The sequence below is a fragment of the Hakea prostrata genome, chromosome 7 (assembly GCF_041222555.1).
Source record: "Hakea prostrata isolate BN-2017 chromosome 7, UWA_Hpros_2, whole genome shotgun sequence".
Taxonomy (NCBI): domain Eukaryota; kingdom Viridiplantae; phylum Streptophyta; class Magnoliopsida; order Proteales; family Proteaceae; genus Hakea; species Hakea prostrata.
Genome location: NC_142606.1, coordinates 28,255,300 through 28,267,150, shown reverse-complemented (window position 1 = coordinate 28,267,150; position 11,851 = coordinate 28,255,300). Strand labels below are relative to the sequence as shown.

General features: G+C 38.4%; 1 protein-coding gene across 1 annotated transcript; it reads right to left on the bottom strand.

Annotated features, from left to right (window-relative positions):
• Window positions 1–7,626: 7,626 nt before the first annotated feature.
• Window positions 7,627–10,667, bottom strand: LOC149010847 (uncharacterized). The gene is made up of 3 exons (XM_089164250.1): window positions 10,163–10,667; window positions 8,848–9,036; window positions 7,627–8,110 (listed from the first exon to the last, which is right to left on the bottom strand). Exons 1-3 carry the CDS (start codon window positions 10,223–10,225, stop codon window positions 7,892–7,894), a joined length of 471 nt encoding a protein of 156 aa, XP_089020376.1. The 5' UTR covers window positions 10,226–10,667; the 3' UTR covers window positions 7,627–7,891.
• Window positions 10,668–11,851: the final 1,184 nt, after the last annotated feature.

The following is an 11,851-nucleotide window of genomic DNA, read 5'->3' as shown; positions in this document are numbered from 1 at the left end:
AGATATACACTAGCCCTCCTCGGGGTAGGTCTAGTCACTCTGATCCGGCAAGGACTAGTTACCTTTGTAGGGATCCTGGGTAAAATGGAAAGTCCACACCTGGCTCTCAAACCATGGCTGGGGTTAAGTCAACACTCTCTCACCACGACTGTCACATCCACCCAGGGGATACCCTATTTGGAATACCCGGTGGAGTGATCCACAACCCAAAAGATCAAGTTTAGGAACGATCATAACCACTAAGCATAATAACTTAATCAAAAGCAAGAACAATTCATAGTTTTCAAGTAATTTAATAATAAAAGTCAAGGAAAGAATATCAGAAGAATCACAAGGAACATTAGAGTGCAGAAAAGATACCAATAAAAGAAATAATTGAAATGTGGAAGGAGGCGGAAACCCACTCTACAACAATAACGGAAGGTAGATTGAATAAAAGTAAAGGTTTCAACCGGTTCTCAAAAGAAGGGAAAGAAAAGGTAAGCAACTAAATTACAGTTTCTTCTAGCTTATACAATGTTTCCTAAATAACAAAATCATAAGAAACTAAGCCAGGCCGAATCTGCTCTTGACAAATATCAGTCTTGGACTGCTAGTCTTTATCAACGTGTTCACCGCAACCAGTGTGGTACGAGTAACCAACTTGGTCTTCAGAGTGTTGACCGTCACAGTCAACAGTAGTAGTACCTGTAGAAAAGTCTAACAAAATATGTTACAAAAAGGAGTGAGTTCAAAAGAACTCAGCAAGACAGTCATTCCATAAAACATATGCCATATGATACAAGCCATAACATGATGCAATATGATATGAAACACATGATGCAAGTATGGTTCTAACTCTATGAATGTTGGTCTTTAAGGTAGACATGCTTTAAGTCGTAGCACCATACTTCTTTGGGTAGGTCTCAATCACTCAAGCCGGTGGGAATTGGGTCCTGAAACCTTCCGGACAACCTTGGCTGGGGTTTCGGTCACCGCTCTCTCACATCACCATTTGGTCCAAGTATTGGCGCATGTGAAGGTAAAGCCTAGCCCAATGCAAGTCATCTACTCAGTCATATCATGTCAAATCCAGATACGTCCATTCCTCACCCCGGGCGATCTTTTCCGGTATCCTTCACACTAGAGTTAGCATAGTCCCAGACTACGGACTCATCAACCCTATTGGTCATCCACAAATAATAGACGAGAAGCTCTCACGTCCTCTCACGGGTTGGTTACCGGTCTTGAGCGCCCGTGAGCCCAAGTCTAGCCATATTTGCAACCCTACCAATAAATGGCCCCTTTCAGGTATCCGTAGTATGGTTTATGTCCTCTCACGGGGTGGTTACCGGTCTTGAGCGCCCATCAAACCATACCCTACCACGGGTCGTTCGGTCTCAATGCCCTTCCAATTTGGGTCTGATACCACAGGGACATCCTAGCCAAACAACTAGACAATCCTATGTATGTCATCCAATAACCCGGGAAAGTGTCGATGGGCACCTTCGGAGAACATCCCATACTATTCCCTCCGATGCCCAAGGACAGAAGCGTCAATAGAACACTCCCAAATCCCAAGTTATACCTAAGCAACCACATACTCAAGTCCAACATCTCACATACATTTGATACATCATCATAATAGAAGTTTAGTCATAATATTGAAATGATTCATCATAAGTATAAGTGACTATAATAATTAATCATTATAACAAGAATATATGAAATCACAATACTACTATTCTAAAGCATGTATAACAGTCCTATGATGTTCAAAAGTAATAAAGAGACCATGTTCACCAAGTTATGAAAATCAAGGCATAAGCACATAGCCTATGTATTTATGGTGATAACCATTCTTACCTTAATTGAGTCGGAAATAATACCAAGAATCACCAAGAATAGCCCAAAAGTCAGTGTTTGTACCTTAGACAACACATAAGCAACATTAGAGAAGAAAACAATCAAATCGGAGGTCAAACGGAGCAATTCGGGCTAGTACAGAGTTGCTGTCATATCTTGGTCAACTGGCTTGTCGACTTTCAGTCAACCAAGTAGTCGACCAGAGCAAACAGTAACGGTAGAAATGGAGATTTGGCCCGAAATTGATATTCCAGTGCTCCGATCGATCTGAAACTTGGAGGGAATGATTATGGCAATATAAGAACACTATACACTAAGTTTCATCAAGATCCAATGGTCCAATTAGAAATACCCAAATTAAAACCCTAGGTTCTATATGCTAAACATCAAGAATTGAATTGGAATTGATTGCAATTGCAAGGAATGATGGGGAATCAATTAAGGGTATGATAAGGACTAATTTAGAATCATGAATCCATAGTAAATCAGACCTAGCATACATCTACTCATCATTTTTGAATCAAAGAATAGATTGAAATGAAAGGAATCATGGAATTGCAATGTAAGCAATCATAAATGAAGGATATCATAGCAAGAATGAAGTGAGATTAATGGAATTGAAAGGGGAAGCTCATGGGCAAGTGTTTGCAAGGTTGTAGCACTTCAGCCATGGTCCCAAGAGTAGTAATTAATAGGAGATTGAGTAGATTAGAAGAAGAAGAAGAGAATCCATACCTTGAAGAAGTGATTGAGATGGAATGCCAATGATTAGAGCCAATAATCTTCACAAACACCAAGAGATGGCCTAGGGAATGTCACTCCTCGTTCTCTGGAGTGCCAATGATTAGGGTAGACCTTCATTCACGATTTCCAAAAAGGTAGGGTCAAAATAGTCAATATTTTTGTTATTTTTTGAAGTTAACAACTGCTGGTCGACTGGCTAGTTGATGGGCCAGTCGACCAGGCAGTCGATTAGACAAGAACAGCAACTTCGGACAGGGATTCAGAGGGCTATACGGGGTCAAATTGAGTGGGGTTTTCTCCTACAAGTCAATCAAGAAGTCTAGTTTTCAGAAATACTTTCAGATCATGGACGGGAGTTCATTAGGTGCTTCAACTAATTCAATCTTCTTTGATGCGCAGATAGGATTGGCCAGACATAGTTCAGCAACTTTGGACAGGGATCCGGAGGGCTATACGGGGTCAAATTGAGTGGGGTTTTCTCCTACAAGTTAATCAAGAAGTTTAGTTTTGGAAAATACCTTCGGATCAAGCACGGGAGTTCATTAGATCCACCAAATAAGCACACCTTCTTCAGGCTGCAGATTCAAAACAATCACTGACAATGCATCCAAGAATGGAGCACCATCAACCATATCCATGGGTTTCGGGTCAAACACCATGTCTTCCATAAAGAAGTCCCACAAGGATAATTTCCATCATTTTAGGACATGGATCTACACTAAGGGAAAGATCGGACATGACTTCCTAAGGTTTTCCATAGATAGTAACATTGAAATCAAGGTCCAACATCAAGGTCTAACATTAAACAAGTCTTTCTTCCCCCAAAATAAATAGGGTGCCCCGGGCTAGGTTTGGGCTGGATTTCACAACAACCATTGGCATGAGTACTGGCGCATGTCGGGGTTTCTAATCCAATGCAGGTCATAAAGGTAACATACTACATGAAGTCCAGATACATCCCCTATGGCACCAACCAACTTGGTTCAGTATCCTTCGCAACCTAGGAATGAGAACCCTCATGGACTGGTTACCGCTATTGGACTTCATTCCATAACCCTATGGTCATCCACATATTGTTGGGGCGGAATGCTCTCATGACTCCTCACGACACCTGATCCGTTCCTTGGACGTCCATGAGCCCAACCCTAACATATGCAACCCTACCATTTATATGACCAACAGTGGACCATCATCACATCACTGTCATCACGGGTCATCCGGCTTCAATTTCCCTACCAAAAGGGTAGTAGCATGTGGGGTACATAGCCATGCAACTCTAGACTCTACCTAGGTATGGCATCCCGTAGTTATGATAGTGCTAGAGACATCAACGAGCATGTGTTCCATACCACAACCCTCTAATATCCCAAGCCAAGATATCCCAATGGAATACCCCTTCCATTAGAACCACAAACCAACCAACATCAGCAAAACACATTCATAATCAACAAAGTATAAGTAAAGATAGTACAAACAACAAGCATATCATAAGATCAGCATGCTAAACAAGGTTACAACAGCATATGAAATGAAAGAACAATAATAATTAACACTGTACTAGCAATAGGATTGATTGTATGTCCTTACCTATAATTATGCAGAATTCCTCTAACTTGCAATCTAGAAACTATTATAAGACTTTTATTTGAAACAGAGAACACCTATATACAGGGTTACAATAAGGTATAAGTCGAATGAATCAAATCGGATCAAAACCAAAAGTCATTTGGTCACTAGAAACCAGCCGGTCGCTTAGGCTGAGTGACCGCCACTAGTGACCGCCCAAAAAACAGAGAATTTTCAATCTGAAACTCAAGCTTCTGATCATCCGATTTCAATCCAAATTTCGAATGATCATAGTCCAAATCTCAAATCTTTCACTCCCATAACCACGGGTGATACTAAACCTAACCAAAGACATCAAATTGGTTATCCAGAATCCTCCCTCTTGATTAGATCAGCCCTTTTCACGAAAGCAGGGTTTCATTTTCGAATCTGATCTCACCAAGATCATCAAAAAGGTAGACAGTGCAATAGAAGGATCAAGAACAACCAAAGGGAAACACTAATCTACTTTTATCATAGCTAAAAGTGAAGTAAGAGTGAACAGGGAATCACTTACCTCAACCATATCAACTATGAAGGACAGTAGAACCTTCTTAGACTCTAACAGCACTTCAGATCTGCTTCTAGCACGTCTCCACAGCCGTCTAATCTCCAAAAACAGTAATCCCGAACATAATATTCGTAAGGGTTACTATTTATAGAAGTCTGGGGGCAAAATAGGGCAAAACCCCGCAACCATGACCAGGCGGTCGCTTAAGGCAGTCGCTTGGTTTAATCAACCGCCACTAGCAACCGCCCCCAAGTATATTGCTATACAAGGGTGCTTTGCTCAGGGGGTTGATGTCCAAGTACAACCTAACCCTAATGAACACATGGGGGAGGTCTTACCTTCATTCCGGACGTCTCCAGACATCACCTACCTTCCAAAAGTCCAACTACCAAGCAAGGCAGACTCTTCACCAAAAGAATCCAGATCCATGGGTTCAGGGTATGGATCATGGACTTCTATCTAGACACTCCACAGATTTACCCGGCTAGACCTTCGGGTCCTCGGACCTGCAATACGGATCCCGGGTTAGAAATACGGGGGTTGTTACAGTCATCTCATTCTACATTGCATTAGTGATCCCCCTCAAAATCTCACTTTCCTTATTTCACTACTTTATTAGTGAAGGATTTCCAACACTCTTCTTTAAAGTTCCACTATCTTATCTTAAGATGGTTAACATTGCAACTTTTATGAGTTTTTGAAGTTAGGCACATATCCAAAGCTATCAGTCTATGTTGTGCAGTTAAGCTTTTCCCTTGTATCGCTTTGCAATCCTTGCACAACTATCAGACCTCTATTTAAGAAGAAATTTATTTGACTTCTATTGTGATGTGCACTTTTGAAAGTAATTAAATACTCTACTATTTTTTTTTATGTAAGTATTTACAATAGATGGATCAAAAGCAACAACAAAATTTAAATAAGATCCCTTCCTCATTTCTCTCTAAAATCATATCATCCATGTACACTCTCATAGCCTCTTTGATCTTTTTTAATATGTTCATTTAGATCACTCCTTGCGATAATCTTTTCTTCTTGACGAATTCCTTGCATTAATCCATTCATATCTTCCCAAAATTCTAACTCTAAACATTTATCTAATCCTACTTGAGGTACATATGCACTAATTACATTTACAATTTCCTTCTCCATTTTGTGGGAGGAAATCTAGTTAAAAAAAAAAAAAGAAAAGAGGCAAACTATATATACATCATTAGTTTACACCCCTACAATTTTTTCTATTACATTTATGCCCCTCTTCATTGTCTATAAACTCAAGTCAATGCTTTGAAGGTTGAAGATGAACAAGCCATAAAAAATGCCAAAGACCTTAACTGATCCTACATGGCTCCACTTTGACTCATGCTCCACATACTTCATTATGACAATGTGAGGGGCTTTGCACCGAATACATAGTCCATAGGCATTGTCGTCCACCATTCACCACCATTCAATGCCACTACCAGTCTTCTATGGTGCAGTTAGCAATTTCCTTACCATTTCCACCATAAGAGCAAGGAATTGGAGTGACTCGGCCTGTTCACACACTCTTCCCCTAGGGAAAAGTTGAGCCCGAGATTGATGACACCATTTTCATCATGATGTTGTTGCCAACGATGGGCCACTGAGGGGGCCCAGTGGCTATGCAATGATTTATAGGGAGTGACGTAGGAATATCAAAGGAAAGAGTGCAAATCTTTTACTTGTGTGCTCCCCTTACAGTCCTCCAGTACACATTTAGAAAGAAAGTCCATCTCTGAACATAGATAAAAGTAAACCTAAGTGAGTCTCCCTCTTAAACATATGGTGCAAAGGTATGATAGGAACATAATACTCTAGAGACAGCCTTAAAGTCTCACTGCATCACATCACAAGAAGAATTCTATTGCAAAACTATAGACTCCACCAATAAGATCAGCATTGAAGGTAAATTTTGATGCTTAAGGGAACCTCGTAAAGTTCGAGGCTGAGTAGCCTAACACATGGAAGGTGCAATGTCCATCTGTGCTTAGCCTAGGACCAAAGAACAAGAGTAAATGGCTTCAAATGAGCTTGCACCATCGGTCATCTTGGATCAAGGTCTTCAAAACCTTCAATGATCGAATTACATGCAATCATAAGCCACACACTTTCTTTCCTCTAGGCTCTTTTTGGTATCAATTATCATTTTTTATTATTTAAATTGTTTGGCATCTATAATTAGTTATATTTTTATTTAAAATAATAGAAAAACATCCAAGATCCATAATAGACTTTTTGACTATTATATGGATTGTTGTGAGAATTTCATTATCTTCATTTATGTGCAAGTTTACTTAAAAATTTATAGTTAAAATGATGGTAAAATAGTCAACACACATTCTTTTATAAAAACCATACTTTTCCCTTTTTTTCACACTTGCTCACTATCATTTATAAACACACCAAACTTATTTTTCATTCCATAATTTATTTTCGACTAAATTCTCCAAACCATTTTTCATTCTTGACCAATAATGAATTCTTGTACTTATTTCTTTTAAATAGACATAATAGAGAATGAGAATTGACACAAAAAATAATTCATTTGCTCTACTTCTGAGTTGGAGCAATTTGGGGTTAGCCTAATAAGTCTCTACTGAAGATCTTCAACGACTAGAAACCATTTTAATACTACTAAATTCTGCAACCATTCGACAGAAACAGCTCATTATTACTAGGATAATCATTCAAAGTTAAGATACCAATTCCATCCTAAAATCAAAATCATAACTACCATTGGGTCAATTCTGCTTGAATTCTAGTTCAGCTAAATCTTACCAGCAAGCCGTAGAAGATGTAATGACAAAGAAGCAAATAGAAATTATTACCAAGTAATACCTTGTCAGCCTCTAAAGCAACTGATAAAGCAAGCAACATTGAAGATGAAAACATGCTATGAATAAGACAAAAAGCTGTATTTTGATGAGATTTTAAACACAAATACAATGATTTGATTACAAGGTTACAGATACTCTTACCTTCTCTTTAAATAAAATTTTACAAGTCAACTTAATATTAAACAACAATATGAAGAAAAAGAAGGGCAAAAGGAGGATGAGGAGAAAGGGACAGCAGAAAAGAAAAATACAAGGAAGCACTTAACAATAAGATGACAGCTTAAGAAAATCTCAAGGATGACTGGATGAGCAGCTAGTAATAGCCATGTTAGACTGGGAATGCATTACATTCTTCCAGCATATTGATGAGATTGTGTTCTGGTGCACTAGCTGAAGGTAAAATCATGCGATTGGAACGAGTTGGATATTGCTTTGCCCCACCAGCTTGAGATTCAAGGTTGGCCTCTTCCTTCATAACTGGCAAGTCAGTCCTCCTCCGTGCATTTGCTGACATCTGTTCTTTCTGTTCCTTCCATATTCTTGAATCCTAAAAATCAAGGCACTAGCTATCAGAAGCTCAAGGAGGAGAGACTGCTTCACCCTGGCAAAAGTTTCCTAACAATGCTTTTACTGGCATTTGTGAGCATTTGAACTAGAGATATCAACTAGTAAGGAATCCATCTCAGGAATCCATCTCAGAACTCCAGCAAATCAAGAATACAGTCTTTGATAGAAACAATTTAAATACTGTAGCATGATACAATCAAATAAATGTCAAAGGTTCATTTGGATAAAGAGTCTATCAAGAAATTTGGGTCAAATCACAGTTAGAATATTGAGAAGATACAAATGAATTCAGAAAAGTCTTTGGCTAAGTGGATAACATTTCTTCATTCAACATCCCTTACGGTTCAGCCCCATAATTTATGTCAAGAAGTTCACACCGAGTAGGATGGGACAAACAAAAAGATAATTCTTGGTCTGCAAGAACTATCAAGACAAAAATAAAAAACAAGTGACTAGGAATTCTTCTTTGGTTTCACAGTATAATTGGTGAAATTCCCAATTACTGACAATCACACAGAAATTAAAGAAACATCATATGCGCAGCTGCAGTCTATGAATCAGAATGTCCCATGGAACCGTGAGATTGAGCATTCAAAATCCATAACCATACGTTCTTCATATTTAAGATATTCTAACAACCTTACAAATGAAAGTACTGAAAAAAATAATTTGTACTCATCAAAAAGAAAGTAGGTTAAGTAAATAATTCAAACTTACATTCAGAATGGAAGGTTCTGGTAAGGGGCATTTTACCGGCCGATCACAGTCTAGAGGCTCAAATGGGTGTTCAACTGGCTTAAACTCTACAGCAACTTCAATCCCATGAGAGGCAGCTGCTGCAGCTGCAACAGCAACAGTACTAGGGCGAGAGCTCTCTGAATTTGATGGTGGCGCTTGCCTCTCATCCTACACCGTAAATTCCCTCAGTTCAATAAATTTAAACCATATACATATATATATGAATGTGAACAAACCTAGACATTAGTTTTTGGGAACGAATTCTTCCTGAAGAATTAAGAACAAGACCCATCCATGATCTTGGGAGAAATCTATAAGAACTTCATAACTAATAATGATAGGAAACAAATAGTTCAAATAATCAAGGCAGAGAAACTGAAAGAGCACAAGATTGAGTCAGTTCAAGACGAAACCCCCCCCCCCCCCTCTTCTTCTCCTTTTTCCTGATTCAGTCCTTCTGGTCAATCCCTAAGGGAAAACCTATCTACAAGAACAGGGAACATTAGATGAAATGAACCAATGGAAAAACACAGAAACAACGTAGTAACCAAAAGCTAAGGCAGATACAACTCAAAATTTCAGTGAATCTGTAAAACCGATCTATCATAAAGACGGAAATGGAAACCGCGTGCTCACTCTCCAGAATAAAAACACCATCCAGAACAAAATTCGGGGCAGGTGGAAGACAAGGCAAGGAAATTCAAAGCAGTTTGGGCAAATATAAGTCAAACCATTCAATAGAAGAGTTCGAGAGCTTGAGTTTAGAAGGACAAATTACAATCTAGGAACAAAAGAATGCTCCAGAACCGAAGGCAGAATGCCAGAGCCACACGACAGAAATTCTGGAGTTAAACATATTACAGAAAAACTAGGAACAAGAAATATTTGAGAATCAAAGTGTGAAAAAAGCCAGGGACAGACCACACAACAGAAACTCTAAAGTTAAAGACAACATCAAGTACAACTTTTAGAAATCGCAGACCAAATTAGAGTAGAAAACCTGAATGGAAAGAAACATCCAAAATTTGTTGAGGAATTAAATCAAACAATATAAGATTAGAGAAACACAAATGGGTCCAAAAACCAAAAAAAAAAGAGTTGGGAATTTTCACTTACAGAAAGGATCCCACAACAATATAAAGAAGTCGACCATTTAAACAAACAACACCCAATACCCACACACTGAAGCCCAATTCTCATGTCAGATCAATCATAATATTTAAAAAAAAAACAGAAAAGAAAACGCAGCTGAAACGCCTCTCGAACAGAACATCAAGGGTTACTGGATGCTTACAAGAGTACTTTGAGTCCGTCTATGCCCCGTTCTCTGGGAGAACCGTGAGAAGATACGCACCATTCTCCTCTTCGTCTCAGATTACCGATTTCAGAAAAAGGCCTCCCCGATCTTTGTCCTTTCTTCTCCTCGAACGATTGATAACTCTCTCTCACACTGGGTGGAAGTTGGAACTGAGAACGGGACAGATTTATCCTTTTTATAGAATCTTGTGGGTTCTGGCCGAATGGGCAGATAAGTATTAACTTGGGCTCGTTTGGATTTCGATTCTCTCTCCCTTGATAAGAAAACGATAAGAAAAGGAAATGAAATCAGAGAACTGATCCTGTATATATTTGACTGTATTGCGGAATGTAGAAAAAGCTGCAAGACAAGTGAAAAGGACGGTAGGCACTTGAGAGAATCCATGAAAACTTGGAGACACACCAATGGTTTAATGCAAAAGCAAAGCGAAACAAAAGAGCAGTCGCGTGAGAGATACACTCATGCACATCAGTGAATCAAAGGGTAATGGGTTACAGACTGACCACAACACAGCAACTGTTGGTTTAACCGACAGATTCACCAACCAGTAAGACTTTTCTACATTACTTGTGTAAAGCCCTCACCGCCTATCATGGATAGAACCGTTCTTTTATTGCCATCCTATTTCGGAGTTAACACGAACGGTGTCGATCTGACCGTATGGAATCGTATTATATTAAACCCTTTGAATAAACAATGTAGAATGATTTTTTAAAAAAAAATTTCTAATTCGTTATGGGTATGGTATCCTTTCCAGTTCCATGCGGATGGTACACACTGAATCATACGTTTTTTAATTTAGATTCTTGGAAAAAAATCCCCCCGTAGAATCATACGTTTCCAGACACCGAATTATACGTTTTTCTGGTTAAAAAATTACCTATTGTGGTTACCTTTAAAAAAAAATTTATAAGATGGGGAGAAGGCAAATGTTGATTGATAAGGATAAAATAACAATGAACCGGGTTTAGTCACGGTCGGACCAGTAAACCCCAATGGTACTGGTTCAAGAGCGGAACCAAGGAGTAACGTAAGCATGAAAGAACCCAACAGTTATGGGAAGAGACGTGCTCCCGTTAAATTTGGGATAGGCAATTGTGCCATACATGGATCGACTCAAATAGAAGGAGAAAAAATCCTACGATTGGACAGATATGAAGAAAGATCATGAACGAATACAATTATCGAGGATAAGAGGGGAATCCTATATAAATTGAAGTAGGGATAATTACTATTACCCCCTGTAGTTTGATTTTATTACTAATAAAACCCTATTCTTTATGGAATAACTATTGCCCCCTTCCTCATAACGGTGTTAAGTTGCCGTTAAGTTTGAATATGTAATGTCTAATTTGCCATTTATTAAAATTGAGAAAGCAAAAGATGATGCTACCTAATTTATAAAAACCAAATTAAATGTCAATTTTACCATAAACTTCATTTATTTTGAATTAATGAAATGGGCAAAATCCAAATCCCATAAACTTCATTTATTTTGAAAATATTTTAGGTGATATTCAGTTTCCAATTTGAGTTGAATTTGAATTTTCCTTCCTCTTCGGTTTTTATTTGAGTTTTATTCAATCATTTTTTCTTTATTTGGTGGGTTTTTTTTTTTTTTTTTTTTGAGAATAAAACGGATTATAGTTACTTTTTTTCTCCACA

Coding starts and splice junctions, on each gene's coding strand:
- LOC149010847 (XM_089164250.1), bottom strand. CDS start 10,225: ATGGTGCGTATCTTCTCACGGTTCTCCCAGAGAACGGGGCATAGACGG. Junction 9,037..10,162: donor GACGGACTCAAAGTACTCTT/GTAAGCATCCAG, acceptor TTTACGGTGTAG/GATGAGAGGCAAGCGCCACC. Junction 8,111..8,847: donor CAGAACCTTCCATTCTGAAT/GTAAGTTTGAAT, acceptor CTTGATTTTTAG/GATTCAAGAATATGGAAGGA.